The sequence below is a fragment of the Aegilops tauschii genome, chromosome 5, assembly GCF_002575655.3.
Source record: "Aegilops tauschii subsp. strangulata cultivar AL8/78 chromosome 5, Aet v6.0, whole genome shotgun sequence".
NCBI lineage: Eukaryota > Viridiplantae > Streptophyta > Magnoliopsida > Poales > Poaceae > Aegilops > Aegilops tauschii.
In genome coordinates this window covers 425,282,594-425,303,878 of record NC_053039.3, presented here as the reverse complement: position 1 = coordinate 425,303,878, position 21,285 = coordinate 425,282,594, and the positions used below count along the sequence as shown (strand labels likewise).

At 43.1% G+C, this 21,285-nt stretch overlaps 1 protein-coding gene and 1 pseudogene across 1 annotated transcript; one reads left to right on the top strand and one right to left on the bottom strand.

The window, feature by feature from the left end:
• Nucleotides 1–5,001: 5,001 nt before the first annotated feature.
• On the top strand, nt 5,002–7,283 carry LOC109753247 (dehydration-responsive element-binding protein 1B-like). Its single transcript, XM_020312159.3, has one exon. It carries the CDS (start codon nt 5,113–5,115, stop codon nt 5,803–5,805), a length of 693 nt encoding a protein of 230 aa, XP_020167748.1. The 5' UTR covers nt 5,002–5,112; the 3' UTR covers nt 5,806–7,283.
• Nucleotides 7,284–10,832: 3,549 nt separating this feature from the next.
• The window catches only part of LOC109753236 (uncharacterized), a 49,415-nt pseudogene continuing 38,962 nt past the window's right edge, over nt 10,833–21,285 (bottom strand).

The following is a 21,285-nucleotide window of genomic DNA, read 5'->3' as shown; positions in this document are numbered from 1 at the left end:
GCAAATCTTTTCCCTCCGTTTCAAAAAAAATATGTATACGCCTACATGGTACCCTACACTCTCCCACCTCCTTTCACTCTCTTCCTCGTCCAACTCCATCGGCGTCGGCCGGGCCCCCACCGCATAGTTAAGGTTCCAGGCTCTGGCTCAGCAACTTCATCACCGCATAGATGGCGTCGCGTGCCCACAATGCCGCCGTGCTCGCGTTCTTCGACCATGCCGCCAGCCTCAAGTCCGCCAACTCTTTTTTTCATAACCATGCAGGAGAGTTGCATGTATATTCATTAAGAAATGGCAAGATCCAACCTGCTATTCGTTTCGACCGCCCGTGATGGATCTCCCAGTCAAGGTTCGTGTTATGGTTTGGCACTCGTGGATTATGGTTGATCCCCGGTTGTGCCGTGGGGCTCGGTACGCACGCCGGTGCGGTGCGTTAGGTTGTTTGCAGAGTCTTAGTATTGTGATCCCTCGACAGCACCCCACATCTACTTGTGTCTCTCGTGGTGTTGGTCTTTCTGCCTGCTAGCTAGGTCTTGCCTTCTCTTGGGTGGCTTTTTTTTTTCTCATCTTCTGTAACCTTGTCACTTGTACGGTTTTCGCCCCGGTTTCCCTCATAAACGGGGTCAACTTGTTTAGGTTTTTGATCCGGTTTCCCTTATAAACTGGATCAGCCAAAGTTAAGGGGTGACTCTTGGCTTTGGCAGCTTTTTGAGCAATATATTTAGGTGGGGATCCTCTCCCCCCCCCCCCCCCCCCCGGTGACCGTTCAAAAAAATGGCAAGATACATCGTCACAGAAGGCACGACCAGTACAAAGCCAACCCAACACGACAACCATGACCTAAAGATCTCTGACCCGGGAGTTTGCGATCTACAACCCTCATACAACCGAACCCACATATTGAGCGAGGGTACAACAAAGGGTGTGAAAGCAAGAAAAACATCCACTGGCAGAGCGTGAACCACAACCAGCTACAAAATGACCTAAACTCGATAACCACAACAACCACGCGTTGTGCCGCCAGCCTCAAGTTCGCCGACTCTGCCTTGGCGGATGCTGCCAGCCGGGCCGCTCAACGGCGCGGGAGATCAAGGGCACCACCATCACCGTCGTGGCGTTCTAGCAGAATCACCCGGTCAGCCCGGGAGTGGTCGTCCTCGTTTGTGACCAAAACGGCTCTAGTTTCGCGCCATGGATGTCGGAGATGCTCTTGTACCCGCCCGACGCCAGAGCGCGGCGGCGCGGCATAGGTAGGGAGCTGCATGTTCAACTTAGCAGTGTAAAATTTTAGATAGTTTAATGTATAGCACTCCCACTTCTATTTTTCTAAATATGGGAAGAAATTGAGAGTTATATCCCCCCATTGTGGCCATATGTGTTCGTTGATTGTGAAAGATTCCGGTTTCTATTCTTGGGTTCTCACTTAGTACCACCTTGCCCATTTCCTTTTCCTAACGAGACGTTAGTACAATTATTCCCACTGAACCCGAATGTCGTCTAGTCTCCGAACCCAAATCAAATACTCGAATGTGTATATACTAGTACATCTTATGAAAAGAAAAGGAGTAAAGAACGTCACTGCCGGTTGACAGCTTGTCAAAATATGGATTGAGGCGACGAAAAGAAAATGTGATGGATTGGACGTCTCGCAATTGGTTCTAAAGTAGGCACCATTGGATTATGCCAAAAGGATCATTAAGTTATTGTAATCAGATCCTTAGATCTGGACGTTAATCCAGAAGATATGGACGACAATCACTCCGGGTCCGCTTAGAGATCTCGTAACCTTGACTCCTTGTCCCATTAATGTCTTATTGAAATCCTTGTCGCCAAGTGAGCTGTCTCTTCACTCATTCATTCTCGTCTCTAATTACCACCGTAACCTAGACTCCTTGTCCCATTAGTAGTAATTTGTTATTGGAACACTTGTCGACAGGCGAGCTGTCTCTTCATTCATTCATTCACGTTTCTAATTACCAGTGGCCTGGCAAGATGCGTCAGTGGTTAGATTTTTTTCTCTTTTCAATTTCTTTTTTAAATCTTTGTCGCCAAGCGAGCTGTCGCTTCACTCATTCATTCTCGTTCCTAATTACCAGTGGGCCCTCGCAAGTTGTGATGCGTCGTATGGTTAGATTTTCCTCATGTAAGGAACAACTGTTTGATGTATATATATCACATACAGTAATAACTATTAGGGCACGCAGTGGATATCCATTATCAGGGGGTGTTTGGTTTCAGGGACTTTTTTGTGTTGGGACTAAGAAAAGTCCCTAAAAGTCTCTAGCAAACCAAACAGGGAGGGGACTTTTTTTTAAGAATTTTTGATAAAAGTCCTTAGAAGCACCTTCTTGAGAGTCTTTTTTAAAAAGTCCTAGGGACTAGAAAAAGTCTTAAGACTAGAGAACCAAACACTTCATCAGTTAATTACAGCAAAACTTGCTTTTGCCGTCATGCAAATAACTACTACTTTTTGTGAGCAATTTTGTGGCTCGAAATTACAGCACTATGCGTTCATATTTAGAATCGGATTCATTTTATTTGTTCTTGATTGAAAATATTATCGCCTTCAAATAAAATCCACAAGGGAGTTTATATGTCTCGGTTTGAGTTGCGGGCATGGAATAGGTTTGCTTGGAGCATCTCTAGCTGATACCTGAAAAATAGAGGAGTAATTATTTGCATAACAGCAAATGCGGATCTCTATGTTTACGAGATCGGCTAGAACCGATATTTGCTCACAAAAACTTAGTGGATCTAGCCGATCCCCTAAAAATTGTGGAGCTTGAGAGGAGTAAACCCCTAAGTTTTGGTAGGTTCTAACCGATCCCTTAAAACTAGCGGAGTAAATTTTTTTGTTTTTGCCAAAGTATTCCAATTCCAATTTACTTAATACATTGCAGCTACATATTAGCACCCATATGAAAACCAAACATAATAAATATGTGTCACACAATTCACGAATATTACAAATTCATAGTTTACAAACCAAATTATTCAAATCATGCCAAGAACAATTTTGAAGACATCTTCTTCTTCCTCTTCTGATGACGACGAGTCTTCGAAGATCACCTCTCGCAACCTCTTCATCTTCAATTCAAACGGCTCGTTTCAATTCAATTGTACAAAACAAAACGAGACAGAAAAACTCACCTAGGCAAACCATCGAACACTTGGTAGGCGATGGTGGTGTATCGGCCGGTCGGCGAGGTTGAGGTCAAACTAGCAGACGACGACGCGTGGGAATGGCCTGCAAGGGTGCGTACGCACGGTCAGATGCCGCAGCCGCCAACGAGGAAGACGATCTGAGGCGATATCCGACGAATTTGTCGAGTCGGTAGCGGCGGCGATTCACCTTGATTCCGGCGACAACAACTGTCGGCGAAAGGCTCAGACTCGGGCGGAAGGGCAGCAAGGGCCTAGGGAGGCGACGAGGTAGCGGCGACGGTGATGGATAGTCGCCTGGCGGTGCGTCGGCAACGAAGCAATGGGGCGGGAGGTGGTAAAATGGCCGCAAAGTTTACTCTATGGAGGAACACATCGACCATGTCCAGTAGGTTGCGTCCTCCACTGCCCTTCTTAACGGATTTGCATGCAATCTCTTGGAGTAGTGGCCCAGGCGGAAATCAACAAAAACATGTTGTTATATACATGTTTGTTGCTGATTTTTGATACCTGCATGGATGTTTGTTGATGATTGTTGTTGTATACATGTCCGTGATCTATTAAGAAAAGAAAACAATGCCAATTGCTTCATTTTTGCAATGTACATTTTTTCATAACATTCAAGTACTATGTAACAATTTCCCCCAAAAAAATTGCACCTATCGAATTTAAAATTCCACCGATTGATGGTCGACCAATTCATCCAGTTAATAGGCCGATTCACCGATTAATCGCTACTACCAAGCCGAGCGAGCAGCTATCAGTTACCGATTTCCTCAACATTGGGGAGTACCAGTGAGGTGAGATCCACCCCCGGGATAGCTAGATCCTTGGCGGCAACATCGGAGCAAGCGCGGGGTGGCGACTGGAAACGGGGGTTGGAGAGGAGAGGGGGAGGATGAAGAGGAAGATGTCAGTAGTGGAGAAGTTCTGCCGCCTTGTCGGACGGTCATTGGCGACGGCGACGAGGAGTGAGGGGCGGAGGAAGACTCGACTGCTAGGTTTTATGGTCCTCGTTGTCACCATTTTTGTTTGCTAGGCTTAGAGCATCTCCAGCCGTTGGAGCCCCCAAGAACACCACCGAACCAAAAAAGTTGGTGTTTTGGGGGTCATCCGGCGAAATATGGTGGCATGAGGAGGGCATCTTCCCAGTCACACCCCACCCCAAGCAAAAGTTTGTGAGAAGGGCCAAGAGAAAGGACACGTGAGGTGACACGATTCGCCGAAACTTCCGCCGACGCCCCCAAGAGGCCCCGAACGCGCTGGGTTTCGCCTCGGTTTGCCGGCGCTATTTCGACGTCCTGAGGGCGCTGGGGGCGTGACTGGGCCGTTTTTCGGCAAAAAGCGCCGTCTGAGCCTAAAACCGAGCCTAAAAAGGTGTCCTGGGTGGACGGGTGGAGGTGCTCTTAACTATTCGATTTTGTCATATCGGCAAGTGAATTGCAGTTTTTAATACCTGGATGGTTGAATGTATCAAGCTAGAAATGTGGTAGGTCACACTCCAACACAAAATCTTTCTTCATTAGAAAAAGCTGCAGGATAGAACTTTAGCACAAGCATGCTTGTCTTTGACTTGTGAACTGCTGGACGATTTTGTTGTCACCGCAATGAGATTTCATGTTAATGCCATAAATAGGATGGGACGATCCAGGTCTTTGATTTAAGTGAGATTAGACGTCAGACCAATCGAGGGGCCCTCGATCGGCCGGCGTGTAGCTCTGCAATACTAAAAGAGTACGTGAAACTACCTGCTGATGCGTACATGTTGATAATGGACGCAGCTCCAGTGCACCTTGCCATTGGTTCATTAACATGCGGGTCACTGGTGTCCACTTCCAGTTATATATACGTCCCATCCTCCTCTCAAGCTCCACCACCTCTCCGGCTCACTAGCTCCGAAGTCCGAACACACAACTACCTCGCTATACCACAACCCACTCTCGACGAGTGATGGACACCGTCGGCGCCTGGCCGCATTTTGAGGGGCAAGAGTACAGCACGGTGTGGCCGGAGGAGGAGTACCGGACGGTGTGGTCCGAGCCGCCGAAGCGGCGGGCGGGCCGGAACAAGTTGCAGGAGACGCGCCACCCGGTGTACCGCGGCGTGCGCCGCCGTGGCCGCGAAGGGCAGTGGGTGTGGGTGTGCGAGCTGCGGGTGCCGGCCGCCGGGAGCCGGGTTTACTCCAGGATCTGGCTCGGCACCTTCGCCGACCCCGAGATGGCGGCGCGCGCGCATGACTCGGCCGCGCTCGCGCTCTCCGGCCGCGATGCGTGCCTCAACTTCGCCGACTCCGCCTGGCGGATGATGCCCGTCCACGCGGCCGGGTCGTTCAAGCTGGCCGCCGCGCAGGAGATCAAGGACGCCGTGGCCGTCGCCCTCAAGGAGTTCCAGGAGCAGCAGCGCCCTGCCGACGTGTCAAAGGCGCCATCCTCCACGGACTCCACGTCCGAGGAGAGCGCGCCGTCCATCACCTCCAGCGACTTGTCTGGTCTGGACGACGAGCACTGGATCGGCGGCATGGACGCCGGGTCGTACTACGCAAACTTGGCGCAGGGCATGCTCATGGAGCCGCCGGCCGCCGGAGCGTGGCGGGACGACCGCGAACAGGACGACGGCGTCGACACGTCGCTGTGGAGCTACTAGTTGGACGGATTTGGATGTGTAAAGGTTGTAGAGAGCAGTACTGTGTTTTTACCAGATGTGGGAAGAAGAGAGAGTAAGCGTCGGGGGAAAGGTTTTCCTCAAATGTGAGACCTCTCGGTTTCTACTCCCGGAAGGGCACACCTGAGCTTCTTTGTTTATTCAATAAATACATGAAGAAACGATAAGTGTCATTCGCTCCATGGACATGGACCAATGACAGAAATTAGTAATGGACGACACAGCTCGATGTGGTAGTACTGTTTTTGGACGGCCCCGCAAATATATAATTCAACGCGAGGTACTGTTCGTTCATGTGTGATGGCCAGAATTGGCAGGCACCCAGAAATATCTCAAGAACAGGGGTATAGCCGGTAACTTCCGTCGGGACCACGTGTTCATATTCACTTTCTCGCCTAGACACGCCCGTACCCGTTTGAACGCCAAGTAATTCTGAACGAATGAAGTATTTATCTATTTTGACGGAAAAACATACCCTATGACTATTGTGCTAAGTTGAAGAAAACCGAGAAATGAGGAACAAAAAGACATGACAAAACCACTTTATATGACATTGACAGCCACTAATCGCTCATGGGCGATGTCTTCTTTTGGCTTTCGCCATGAAAGCAACGTCCAAAATGATGTAACCTGCTCACCCCTTTGAACCCTGCAGCTGATTTTTGTATAACTGGACCAGTAATTGTTTTTTTTCTCGAAGCATATTGCTTCTTGATTATTGTGCTGGTTCAAAATTCTGAAGGTACCCTAGTAGTCACATGTATGGTGCACTGATCATACCTAAGTAGTGATTCCGATTTAGTTTGTTCGTTTTCACATTTTGAGGAATAAAACTGTGGAGATATAGGAGTATTACTTTTGCTTGAAGCTCTTTCAAAATTCTCTCTAAATACATTCTATGTCTATGCACTTATCCAGATTATATTCTGTACCCTTTTAACATTTCACAACATCATATGGTGAGCAAATAGTTTTTGTTTTATGCAAGTACATGTGTGCATCTCTGACCATGCAACTTTTCTGTTGTTATGGGTGTGCTCATGGGGGTGTACAACACTGTATTTTTTTTGAAAGATCCAGCTCGGTTGGCATTCATTCATTTAGCAGAGAGAAGGCGGAAAAACAAGTGTTGATCAAGTGATCATGGAGTGAAGAAAAGATTACAGGCCTGCGCACAGGCATTTGTGCTTACTATCGCTATCTCTCACGGCACGTCCCCGAACGGGTGCTCCATGCATTTCGCTCTAGCAATCCTCCATTGCTCCATGTCTCGCCTGCAGGCCTCAGTGATACTTCTCACGCATGCAGTCTTCCCTCTGAAAGTGCATGCATTGCGCTCGATCCAAATTTGCCAGCAAACGAGAGCCAGCAGCGATTTTGTTCCTCGGCGGTTTCTTGGGGAGGCTTGGTCGATCATCCTTTTGACCCGACCGGCAGTGGGCGTTCCCGCGCTCCAGCCAGAGTGTGCAAGGGCGCTGCAACCGCACCAAGAAGCCACTTTGTCCCAGACTCCACTGTTCTTCGATGTCATGTGTGGTACTGCTTGTGTTACTTCAATTTCGACATCTCTTGAAGAACCAGGACTGTTTGATGTTTGTGCATTAGCGTAGATTTTTGGTGAGACGTGATGCACATTATGGGGTCATGCTTAATGTGTCCCTCTGAATAAAAACTCAGCGTGACTTGATTTTATTAGGCGTGGATCGGTGGCTTACTCTATTTTTTTCCTATTTTTGCCGCTTTTATAAACTAAACTCAATTTTGGTTGTTTGTGTTTGCCTCTCTAGGATTGTAGCAGAGATATCCCAAAAGTTAATTAACCTTGTCTCTGGATCTTTGCTAGTTGATTGCTAGTCATACCAGGTGCTACTCTACTAGTTTATTCTTTCGAAAACCTATGAACTATGTAAATTTATCAATCCATTCATGGTTTACCTTATTTGCAGAAAAACAAAGAAGTGATTTGATATATGAATAAGGTGGTCAAGTTATGGGATTGCAATCAGTATAGTCTACTCAAAGGTACCTTAAGTTGCATGCACATTAGTTACTTTATGTTTAAAATCTTGTATATATTTGTATATCTGCATATGCAAATAATTGAAGCTTGTATCTTGGTGTAGACGGTGCAGATTGATATAAGCTAGTAAGATACGTTGCTAAATTACTCCCTTGATTTTGAGTGCACCAGCCCATATGGGAGTCACATTGTTAGGGTGTAAGTACTTAATTCCAATTTGCAAGTTCCCTAGTTCCATATCTGCATAACAGCTCCCTATTTACAAGTCTAGAGAGCAAACGATTTTGTTGTTTATATATGTGCCAGCCATGGTTTCTCCCAACTGTGTTATCTGCTTTGCGTCTGGAGTAACACTCCCCTGGTGTGTCTACATGACAAAGCATGTATTAGTATAAACAATAAACCAATAAGATAGAAAGGACACCTTTATTATTTATTTAACATGGTCCCTCTCATTGCTTCTTCTAGCTACCAACCACGTTGTACAATGCACTATCCAAAACTAAAAGCATGTATACTTATCGAGTGAGTCTATTTATTTATTTAACGAACAGTCCCTCCCTTCTTGATGTGTGTGGAGTATATCACATTTTGCGGTACATCCTATGATGTAGTATGAAGGAATGGGCACTGCTACCATGAAGACTGCGGCTTTAGCTGGTATCCTCGTTTTGATCATCATCATCGTGTTTGTACTCGGAGCATGATGTGATAGCGGCTCTTCACTTTTAGATGTGATTACAGATACAAATAATGATTATAAGATACAATTGCTTCAATAGAAATAACTATTGGAAAAAAGGGAGAGGGGCCATTGCCCCCTAATCCTGATTTAACGATTTTTTGGGTAGTGTTTTGCTCAAGTTTTATTTAACGCACTGTTAGGCTTCTTGGACACTGATTGTTGCTCGGGAAAGTTCAAATCAGTGGCAAATTTATTATCAAACAATGCAATTATTATGCCACTCAATCTCGTGACTTGCCTGTTATCGTTGACATAGTGTGTGAGTAATTCTGGGCACATATGGCTGTTCAGCAGTGTTCGAGATATGTATCCAATATAATCTATCTGCTTTATTTTGTACAAATTTAAAGCCACTACTCATTTTAGTTTGTACTTGCTTCTGAATTTTTTTAGAGCCCATGTCTGACTATCTTTATGGGATAGCAAAATCAATCATGTTGTGAGTTTTGTTGTTGAGACCAATTTATATCTCAGGTTCTGACTATATCAGTATAGTCAACTGTTGAAATATTTTAGACCAATATGTGTACACACCTATTCATATGAGATCGAATTAATTTTGAGGTCATGTGATCAATTTTGTTTCTATCAAAAGGTGAGGTAAATATTTTAAATTAGGGCATAGTTTGTTTGAAACTATAAGCTGAATATAGGTTCTATAAGTATTCTTAGATGCAGAGTGAAAGTTTTCATTTGCTACAAAATTGTCCATCGTATTATCACAAAGTAGGAGAGAGAACTACTATGTAAACGGAACAAGAGACAGGGTTAGACACGTTACATGTTGGCTATCAAATTTCATCATAAAACCATAAGAGAACTAGCACGATCACTTGTGATCCTGTCGTGCATGAATTTTTAGAGTGACAAGGAAGCTCATCAAAGATAATTTTGAGCTACAACCTCAAAGAGGTTGGTATGCTTATCTTTTTCATGCATTTTTATGCCAAATGCAACTATAGCCGGCAGAGCGGAGCGCGCCATACCATAAAGTTCAATATAGCCGAAGTAGTAAGAAACCCTTTTGTCGTTGTTTTCTCCTTTCGGTTCCCATAAACAGAACTCCGTTAAAGTTCAAGGGTAGCTTGTCTTGTGAGCTACACAGCACAGGTTCAAAAGGTACAACCCTCCATACACGCACTCCACGCTCGCTCACTATGGTGCTCTGCACAGGCCGAGGCATCATAGAAGCGAAAGTCCCCTTCTACTCCGAGCTCAGGGTGAACAGTAAATTCCGAAAAAAAATCAAAAACAAGTTCAAAAATTCTGTTTTTTTGGTGCAAACTTTGACAAATGTTCTTGGTGCTTGCAAATTTTCATACCGAAATAACATTCGTGGAAGTCATGGCAAAAATGACAAAAACAACACTCCAAAATGCTTTCGAAAACATCATTTTTGGAGTGTTGATTTTTTACCACGAGTTCCAAGAATGTTATTTCAGGATGTAAATTTGCAAGCACTGGAACATTTGTCAAAGTTGGCACCAAGAATATTCATATGTTTTTGAATTATTTTACTATTTTTTGATTTTACTATTCACTAAGGAGCATATGAGCTCGGGACTACATACTCCGCGTCCACCCGGCTCTTCTGAAGACAGCCGGGCTTCCTGGCGTGGATGATATGTGTGATCGTGGTACAACAAAAGTGGCCACACGAAAGCACCCACCTTGTGTCGCGGATATGCTCCGAAGGGTCGGAACTCACACGGTTCTGTGTGCGAGGTGTTCGCAATGGTTGTAACTAAGAAGAGCCCGCCGCTTGGTCCAATCAATATGATTTGGCGCTGCTTATCCCGTTGCTTACCACCAATCGAACTAATCATTCGAGGACCATGCAATCACATAAAGCATGTCACCAAGTTTTATTAACAAGGTTCACCGTACCAGGCTACATCCCCGGGGTTTCCGCACATAGCAAGGTGGGTGATGCCTTTGTTAATTTTAAAACTCCACCACTTTGATCTCTGGTAGGTGTTGCGGCGAAACGGTGTCGGTATGCATGTGCTACATTCCCGCCAAAAGCAAGAGAAAGAGTAGCAGTACAATGCCAATGCATGTTCCACTAGATAGACATGTTCACTATTGAACATAGATAAATCATATTTGGCATCAGATATCATGAGCTAATGCATTTCTTAGCAAAGATATACCTTTTTTCTGCAAGTACAACGAGGACATCATGGTAAATAAAATAGTTAGATTTTTCATACAAGTGACTTATCGAGATATTGAATGAATCACTTAGGTCTGAGGAGTTAGTAAGATACCATAAAAGAGGTTCAATTGATTCTTGTGGAGCATGTAGTAAAGATGCGGAAACGAGTCCTCCCAGTCCTGATACCTCTGGAGAAGGAACTCATTTTCTACATGCCAGAAGGGGGAAATGTTGTTCGAGTAAAACAAGATTGAAAGTGAATGGACGACCAGTCCTCGTTTGTATTGTTTCTCAAGTTTATATACATTTGGAAGAGCTAGGAAGAAGAGGTGCCTGTTCGGAGGCATCTCTCCCAAACAGGTGCCTGTTGACAATAGAGAGAGAGAGAGAGAGAGAGAGAGAGAATGGACATGACTGTTCGGGGTTGGACACACCCCTTTGCTAATGACTATTCGTTAATTAGCATGTGCCAATTAACAATAGGCACGTTCTAATTAATTCCAAACACTCCCCATGTACAACACCGCTCCTTGGATGTTTCGTCATCGAAATCTTCTTATATATAGATCTTCCATCTCGAGAAATCTTCTGTATAATCTTCAGAGTCTCCTCCAAAAACCATGTGGGAAAATATGAGGAGAATGGTGCAGATATGTCGCTAAAACTCCTTTAAACCCAATGGGAAAAATAAGGAGAAAAAGGTGCAACATATAATGATTATTGTCCCTTGATAACTCATATGAGAAAACCTTTGCAGAAGGAGAAAACTCATTTGTGAATTTGGAGGACAATAAATATGCTTTGTATACTTTCCTTTAAAACCCAGTGGGGAAAATAGAAAGTATTTGATGACCCACAAGTATAGGGGATCAATCCGATAAGTAAGATTGTCGAACCCAATGAGGAGCGGAAGGAAATGATAAGCGGTTCAGCAAGGTATTCTCTCCAAGTACTAAAAATAGCGGTAATAGATAGTTTGATGGCAAGGTAATTCGTAACAAGTAACAAGTAGAAATAGTAACAAGAGTGCAGAAAGGTGGCCCAATCCCTTTTATAGCAAAGGACAAGCCGAAACGGTCTCTTATAATGAGCAAAGTGTTCTCGATGACACATGGGAATTATCATCTAGTCACTTTCATCATGTTTAGTTGATACGCGTTCGCTACTTTGATAATTTGATATGTGGGTGAACCGGTACTTGGGTGTTGTTCTTACTTGAACAAGCATCCCACTTATGATTATCCCCTGTCACAAGCATCCGCAACTATGAAAGGATAATTAAGATAAATCTAACCATAGCATGAAACATATGATCCAAATCAGCTCCTTACGAAATAACGCATAAACTAAGGTTTATGTTTCTGTCAGTCTAGCAACCCATCATCTAATTATTACTCCACAATGCCTTTCCTTTGGCCCAAGTATGGTGAAGTGTCATTGTAGTCGACATTCACATGACACCACTAAAGGAAGAACTGATACGTCTCCAACGTATCTATAATTTTTGATTGCTCCATGCTATATTATCTTCCGTTTTGGACATTATTGGGCTTTATTATTCACTTTTATATTATTTTTGGGACTAACCTATTAACCGGAGGCCCAGCCCAGAATTGTTGTTTTTTGCCTATTTCAGAGTTTCACAGAAAAAGAATATCAAACGGAGTCCAAACGGAATGAAACCTTCGGGAACGTGATTTTCGGAACGAACATGATCCAGGGGACTTAGACCCTACGTCAAGGAAACTTCCAGGAAGCCACGAGGTAGGGGGCGCGCCTACCCCCTGGGAGCCAAAACCTAATTCCACCGCTGCAACTTTCTGTACCCATGAGATCCCATCTTGGGGCCTGTTCCGGAGCTCCGCCGGAGGGGGCATCAATCACGGAGGGCTTCTACATCAACACCATAGCCTCTCCGTTGAAGTGTGAGTAGTTTACCTCACACCTTCGGGTCCATAGTTATTAGCTAGATGGCTTCTTCTCTCTTTTTGGATCTCAATACAATGTTCGCCCCCTCTCTCGTGGAGATCTATTCGATGTAATCTTCTTTTGCGGTGTGTTTGTTGAGACCGATGAATTGTGGGTTTATGATCAAGTTTATCTATGAACAATATTTGAATCTTCTCTGAATTCTTTTATGTATGATTGGTTATCTTTGCAAGTCTCTTCGAATTATCAGTTTGGTTTGGCCTATTAGATTGATCTTTCTTGCAATGCGAGAAGTGCTTAGCTTTGGGTTCAATCTTGCGGTGTCCTTTCCCAGTGACAGTAGGGGCAGCAAGGCACGTATTGTATTGTTGCCATCGAGGATAACAAGATGGGTTTTTTTATCATATTGCATGAATTTATCCCTCTACATCATGTCATCTTGCTTAAAGCGTTACTCTATTCTTATGAACTTAATACTCTAGATGCATGCTGGATAGCAGTCGATGTGTGGAGTAATAGTAGTAGATGCAGGCAGGAGTCGGTCTACTTGTCTCGGACGTGATGCCTATATACATGATCATACCTAGATATTCTCATAACTATGCTCAATTCTGTCAATTGCTGAACAGTAATTTGTTCACCCACCGTAAAATACTTATGCTCTTGAGAGAAGCCACTAGTGAAACCTATGGCTCCCGGGTCTATCTTCCATCATATTAATCTTTCAACACTTAGTTATTTCCGTTGCTTTTATTTTACTTTGCATCTTTATCACAAAAATACCAAAAATATTATCCTATCATATCTATCAGATCTCACTCTCGTAAGTGACCGTGTTGGGATTGACAACCCCTTATCGCGTTGGTTGCGAGGATTTATTTGTTTGTGTAGGTGCGAGGGACTCGCGCGTAGCCTCCTACTGGATTGATACCTTGGTTCTAAAAAACTGAGGGAAATACTTACGCTACTTTGCTGCATCACCCTTTCCTCTTCAAGGGAAAACCAACGCAGTGCTCAAGAGGTAGCAAGAAGGATTTCTGGCGCCGTTGCCGGGTAGGTCTACGCAAAAGTCAACATACCAAGTACCCATCACAAACCCTTATCTCCCGCATTACATTATTTGCCATTTGCCTCTCGTTTTCCTCTCCTCCACTTCACCCTTGCCGTTTTATTCGTCCTCTCTTTTCCGTTTGCCTCTTTTCGCTCGTCTTTCTTTCGCCATGTCTGAATCTGGGCAGGTTATCGCTAACGAAGGCAATAATAACAACTTGGGAAATTTTGATGCTTTCGATGATCCTCTTGAGGAACCTACCATCTTGCACACCAAAAAGTTTCGAGTCGGTAGTGGCAATATTATTGGGAAAGGAGTTATTCAAGATTTCTTTACTTGTGGCGGCGCTTTGCCAATTATGGGTGTCTCTATTCTTCATAAAACTAGTAGCCTTGCGGATGCAATATCTTTGCTTGTAGTTGAACTTGAAAGGCAATTTCTTCATATGCATCCTTGCATACAAAGAATTTTCCTAGAATTTTCTAATATTGAGCATTCTTCTGTTAAGCGTGCCGCCACTATCTTTTTGGCTCATGAGTTTAGATTCATAATGAAAGAGGCTAGAGAAATCTTTGCGCATTATAGGGTAGATGCTAGTCATCCTCCCATAGAAGCTATCCTTTTTAATCAAGAAGACATGATGCGTTTACAATCTTTGGATTATGTTGCTTATAATGAAAATCTTAGGAAAAAGGTTCCAGCCGATGTTCTAGTTGATAGAATTTCCGAGCTTAATGATGATTTTGCTATTCAGAATAATGGATTAGGTTTTTCTCTTGAACGAAGGCTTGTGACTTTTTGCCAAAAGAATGCTTGTAATGATGAATTGGTTGTGCAATACAAAGGGCCAAGGGAGGAACCCATACCTCCCGAGATTGATCTTGGGACTTTTGTCCCATTAAATTTAGCCCTTTTGATTATTTTTGCTTGCCTCAAAGAAAACTTGCTGCTGAATGTAGAGAATATGAGAAAAGCTTTCATGGCTTGCCGTACCATTATTATGGCAATACCTAGATCTATCCTTGCTTTTATGCCTAGCTAGGGGCGTTAAACGATAGCGCTTGTTGGGAGGCAACCCAATTTTATTTTTAGTTTTTTGCATTTTGCTTCTGTTTACGAATAAATATTTGATCTAGCCTGTGGTTAGATTTGTTTTTATGTTTTAATTAGTGTTTGTGCCAAGTTAAACCTATAGGATCTTCTTGGATGATAGTTATTTGATCTTGCAGAAAATACCAAAAACTTTCTGTTCACAAAAATAATTGTTAAAAATCACCAGAATGCGATAAAATATTGATTACAATTGCTGCTGATCAATAAAAAAATGGCCTAGGTCTTCCTGTTTTGGCTGATTTTTTGGAGTTCCAGAAGTTTGCGTTAGTTACAGATTACTACAGACTGTTCTGTTTTTGACAGATTCTGTTTTTCATGTGTTGTTTGCTTATTTTGATGAATCTATGGCTAGTAAAAGAGTTTATAAACCATAGAGAAGTTGAAATACAGTAGGTTTAACACCAATATAAATAAATAATGAGTTCATTACAGTACCTTGAAGTGGTCTTTTGTTTTCTTTCGCTAACGGAGCTCACGAGATTTTCTGCTAAGTTTTGTGTTGTGAAGTTTTCAAGTTTTGGGTAAAAGATTTGATGGATTATGGAGCAAGGAGTGGCAAGAGCCTAAGCTTGGGGATGCCCATGGCACCCCAAATATAATCTAAGGACACCATAAAGCCAAAGCTTGGGGATGCCCCGGAAGGCATCCCCTCTTTCGTCTACTTCCATCGGTAACTTTACTTGGAGCTATATTTTTATGAACCACATGATATGTGTTTTGCTTGGAGCGTCTTGTATGATTTGAGTCTTTGTTTGTTAGTTTACCACAAACATCCTTGCTGTACACACCTTTTGAGAGAGACACGCATGATTCAGAAATTATTAGAATACTCTATGTGCTTCACTTATATCTTTTGAGCTATATAGTTTTGCTCTAGTGCTTCACTTATATCTTTTAGAGCACGGTGGTGGATTTGTTTTATAGAAACTATTGATCTCTAATGCTTCACTTATATTATTTTGAGAGCCTTAAAATAGCATGGCAATTTGCTTTAATTAATATCATGAGAAATTTGATGCTTGATAATTGTTTTGAGATATAAAGGTGGTAATATCATAGTTGTGCTAGTTGAGTAATTGTGGAATTGAAAAATACATGTGTTGGAGTTTGTGATTCCCGTAGCATGCACGTATGGTGAACCGTTATGTAACGAATTCGGAGCATGAAGTATTTGTTGATTGTCTTCCTTTGTGTGGCGGTCGGGATCGCGCAATGGTTAACTCCTACCAACCCTTCCCCTAGGAGCATGCGTAGTAGTACTTTGCTTCGAGGGCTAATAAATTTTTGCAATAAGTATATGAGTTCTTTATGACTAATGTGAGTCCATGGATTATACGCACACTTACCTTTCCGCAATTTTCTAGCCTCTTCGGTACCGCGCATTGCCCTTTCTCACCTTGAGAGTTGGTGCAAACTTCGCCGGTGCATCCAAACCCTATGATATGATACGCTCTATCACACATAAACCTCCTTATATCTTCCTCAAAACAGCCACCATACCTACCTACCATGGCGTTTCCATAGCCATTCCGAGATATATTGCCATGCAACTTTCCACCGTTCCGTTTATCATGACATGCTCCATCATTGTCATATTGCTTTGCATGATCATGTAGTTGACATTGTATTTGTGGCAAAGCCACCGTTCATAATTCTTTCATACATGTCGCTCTTGATTCATTGCATACCCCTGTACACCGCCGGAGGCATTCATATAGAGTCATACTTTGTTCTGAGTATTGAGTTGTAATTCATGAGTTGTAAGTAAATAAAAGTGTGATGATCATCATTATTAGAGCATTGTCCGAAGTGAGGAAAGGATGATGGAGACTATGATTCCCCCACAAGTCGGGATGAGATTCCGGACTAAAAAAAAGAGGCCATAAAAAAAGGAGAAAAGGCCCAAATAAAAAAATGAGAGAAAAAGAGAGAAGGGACAATGTTACTATCCTTTTACCACACTTGTGCTTCAAAGTAGCACCGTGATCTTCATAATAGAGAGTCTCTCATTTTGTCATTTTCATATAATAGTGGGAAATTTTATTATAGAACTTGGCTTGTATATTCCAATGATGGGCTTCCTCAAATGCCCGAGGTCTTCGTGAGCAAGCAAGTTGGATGCACACCCACTTAGTTTCTCTTTGAGCTTTCATACACTTATAGCTCTAGTGCATCCGTTGCATGACAATCCCTACTCCTCGCATTAACATCAATTGATGGGCATCTCCATAGCCCATTGATTAGCCTCGTTGATGCGAGACTTTCTCCTTTTTTGTCTTCCCACATAACCCCTACCATTATACCTTATTCCACCATAGTGCTATATCCATGGCTTGCGCTCATGTATTGCGTAAGAATTGAAAAGGCTGAAGCGCGTTAAAAGTATGAACCAATTGCTTGGCTAAAACCGGGGTCGTACATGATATGAATATTTTGTGTGGGGAAGATGGAGCATAGCCAGACTATATGATTTTGTATGGATAACTTGCTTTGACTATGTTATTTTGATAAGACATAATTCCTTAGTTAGTATGCTTGAAATATTATTTTTTATGTCAACATTAAACTTTTATCTTGAATCATATCAAATCTGAACATTCATGCCATAATAAGAAGAATTACATTGAAATTATGCCAAGTAGCATTCCGCCTCAAAAATTCTGTTTTTATCATTTACCTACTCGAGGACGAGCAAGAATTAAGCTTGGGGATGCTTGATACGTCTCCAACGTATCTATAATTTTTGATTGCTCCATGCTATATTATCTTCTGTTTTGGACATTATTGGGCTTTATTATTCACTTTTATATTATTTTTGGGACTAACCTATTAACCGGAGGCCCAGCCCAGAATTGCTGTTTTTTGCCTATTTCAGAGTTTCGTTGAAAAAGAATATCAAACGGAATGAAACCTTCGGGAACGTGATTTTTGGAACGAACATGATCCAGGGGACTTGGACCCTACGTCAAGGAAGCTTCCAGGAAGCCACGAGGTAGGGGGCGCGCCTATCCCCCTGGGCGCGCCCTCCACCCTCATGGGCCCCACGTTGCTCCACCGACGTACTCCTTCCTCCTATATATACCTACGTACCCCCCAACGATCAGATACGGAGCCAAAACCTAATTCCACCGCTGCAACTTTCTGTACCCACGAGATCCCATCTTGGGGCCTGTTCCGGAGCTCCGCCGGAGGGGGCATCAATCACGGAGGGCTTCTACATCAACACCATAGCCTCTCCGATGAAGTGTGAGTAGTTTACCTCAGACCTTCGGGTCCATAGTTATTAGCTAGATGGCTTCTTCTCTCTTTTTGGATCTCAATACAATGTTCTCCCCCTCTCTCGTGGAGATCTATTCGATCTAATCTTCTTTTGCGGTGTGTTTGTTGAGACCGATGAATTGTGGGTTTATGATCAAGTTTATGTATGAACAATATTTGAATCTTCTCTGAATTCTTTTATGTATGATTGGTTATCTTTGCAAGTCTCTTAGAATTATCAGTTTGGTTTGGCCTACTAGATTGATCTTTCTTGCAATGGGAGAAGTGCTTAGTTTTGGGTTCAATCTTGTGGTGTCCTTTCCCAGTGATAGTAGGGGCAGCAAGGCACGTATTGTATTGTTGCCATCGAGGATAACAAGATGGGGTTTTTATCATACTGCATGAATTTATCCCTCTACATCATGTCATCTTGCTTAAAGCGTTACTCTGTACTTATGAACTTAATACTCTTGATGCATGCTAGATAGCGGTCAATGTGTGGAGTAATAGTAGTAGATGCAGGCAGGAGTCGGTCTACTTGTCTCGGACGTGATGCCTATATACATGATCATACCTAGATATTCTCATAACTATGCTCAATTTTGTCAATTGCTCAACAGTAATTTGTTCACCCACCGTAAAATACTTATGCTCTTGAGAGAAGCCACTAGTGAAACCTATGGCCCCGTGGTCTATCCTCCATCATATTAATCTTTCAACACTTAGTTATTTCCGTTGCTTTTATTTTACTTTGCATCTTTATCACAAAATACCAAAAATATTATCCTATCAGATCTCACACTCATAAGTGACCGTGTAGGGATTGACAACCCCTTATCGCATTGGTTGCGAGGATTTATTTGTTTGTGTAGGTGCGAGGGACTCGCGCGTAGCCTCCTACTGGATTGATACATTGGTTCTAAAAAACTGAGGGAAATACTTACGCTACTTTGCTGCATCACCCTTTCCTCTTCAAGGGAAAACCAACGCAGTGCTCAAGAGGTAGCAAGAACAACATACATATCATCAAAATATCGAACGAATACAAAATTCACATGATTACTTGTGACTGGACTTCTCCCATGTCCTCAAGAGCAAACGTAACTACTCACAAATCATATTCATGTTCAAGATTAGATGGGTATTGAACAGAGAGTATTCCTTATTTGACACTATCTTACGCTCTGATTCCTTATTTGACGCCGGAAAAGTTTTTCTTCCCTATTTGACAGCAGGCCTAAATTTTATTACCTATATGACCCCCTAGTTCATTTTTAACTCTAATTGTGTTAAGTAGAGACATAAAAAGACGTTATTGCCCTTGATGCATTCCGCGGCCAAATTTCTGACTATTATAAAGGCAAAAGAAGTATTATGAGTTGTGTGGTCAAGCCGTCTATGTTAAATGGCCATGTGAGATATGTATATTTGGTCACGTTGTTCTGCCGGATTTTCTACACACCTATGTTACATAAATGCTATATCAAGATCATTTAGGACAGTATAACCGAGCCTAAACCGAGCCCTCTCACACCCTCGGTCGTTTCAGCCGTCGGATCTGGAGTCATGATCGTTTCTGGTCGCTGGATGGCTGTTTTGTCCATGTTTTCTCGCTAAATGGGCTAAATGTCCTAATGGGCAGCTACTCCGGTGGCAATTTCCGAGCAGTCTGGTTAATTGGGCCCAGCCGCCACAGAAAGCCCACAAAGAAATTTACACATCGAGGCCGAGTCCATACATTGCAGGAGCCCGCTCGGGAGTGTCGGGATACAAAGAGATCCGGGCGATGCGGGATCAGATCCAGCCGACGCCGGAATTGCTCGATCGAGCCGGCGCTGGCGATCGGTATGATCGGTTGCACGGCGCGGAGGGACGGTGTGTGTTGGCTCGATCCCTAATCGTCGACTGAAGTTCTATCGCCAAAGATTGATTGATAGGTTAATTGGCCATTAATAGCAATCGATGGAGTTGAATTGTCAGTTGCTATGTTGTGCGCGATTGGAATTCATCTGCCGTCGTTAACGCAAGGAGTAGACCAGCCGTTACTACAGGCCATTAATGGAGTGGGTTGGAGGTGCGACGGGGGCCGATGGTGGAGGTCAGTTACAACTTGGCTGCTCCGCCTACATATGCTCTGTGCAGTCACCCAGGTTATTTCCCATTTCTTCCTCTGGCAATAAATATCCCTGGATCTATGCGTCTCCAGTAGTTGCCCCTTCATCTTTAAAATTTGCTGTAAATTTTCCTTCTCACTGCAATCCCCTCACGATTGAGTGTCTGCACTCAGCTTGGGCTCTTGCTGATGCTGCTTTCCACTCCTAATTTGTAGGCACTGCAGTCCAAGCCCTTGACTGATTATGGGTTCTTTGGCTCCAGAATTCTTCGGCCGAGGATCCCAATGGCTGCTGGCCGGGTTAGTTCACATGAAGTGACATATCCAATCTCCAATATCCAAGTATTTTTTCATATGATTTGCTTTGTTCAAATGATGATGTGGTCGTAATGATACATGTCATGCTGCTGCCGGCTATTATTGTTGTTGTATATGCATCAGATTATTTTGGACCGTAGATCCATATGGGCAAACATAAGGAAATTATGTGGCTGTTCCAACACACTCTTAGTTCGTTTTCTATCTGATCAAATGGCACATTTATTGCTTGTACAGATCCTACAATGGAAAAATGGTTGCTGGATGTCTCCAGCTTCTATAGTATGCTTGGTTAACGGCCTTTTGGAGCAATTTGGATAATTTGCAGCAGATCTGAATTCAATATGATGGTAATAACTTTCTTCGCGCATGAGTGTAGACAGATATATTTTACCTGAGGTTCAGCAAACTGAATTTAGGTAGGGCTTGACCATTCCATCACATGTGGACAAGTGGAAAATGTCCAATTTTAATGTAGCAATGCAACACCTTGTCCAGTTAATAATTACCTTCAGATATCATGTCATCTAGGCTACTTCTGCTTCAGACGAAGAATGATATGAGAGACCAGGAAGTTAAGCTTTTAATATTGTTTCTAATTTTTACAAATGTAGGTCTACCTAGGGATAGAGACAACTTACATAATAACAATGCTTGACATTGTGTGGTTTGAGCAAATCAGTTATTTCAGTCACTAACCAGACATTTGCTGGCTGAAGTTTTCGTCTATGCTTTCAAATGGAGTTACTGTCCAGAT

Coding starts and splice junctions, on each gene's coding strand:
- LOC109753247 (XM_020312159.3), top strand. CDS start 5,113: ATGGACACCGTCGGCGCCTGGCCGCATTTTGAGGGGCAAGAGTACAGC.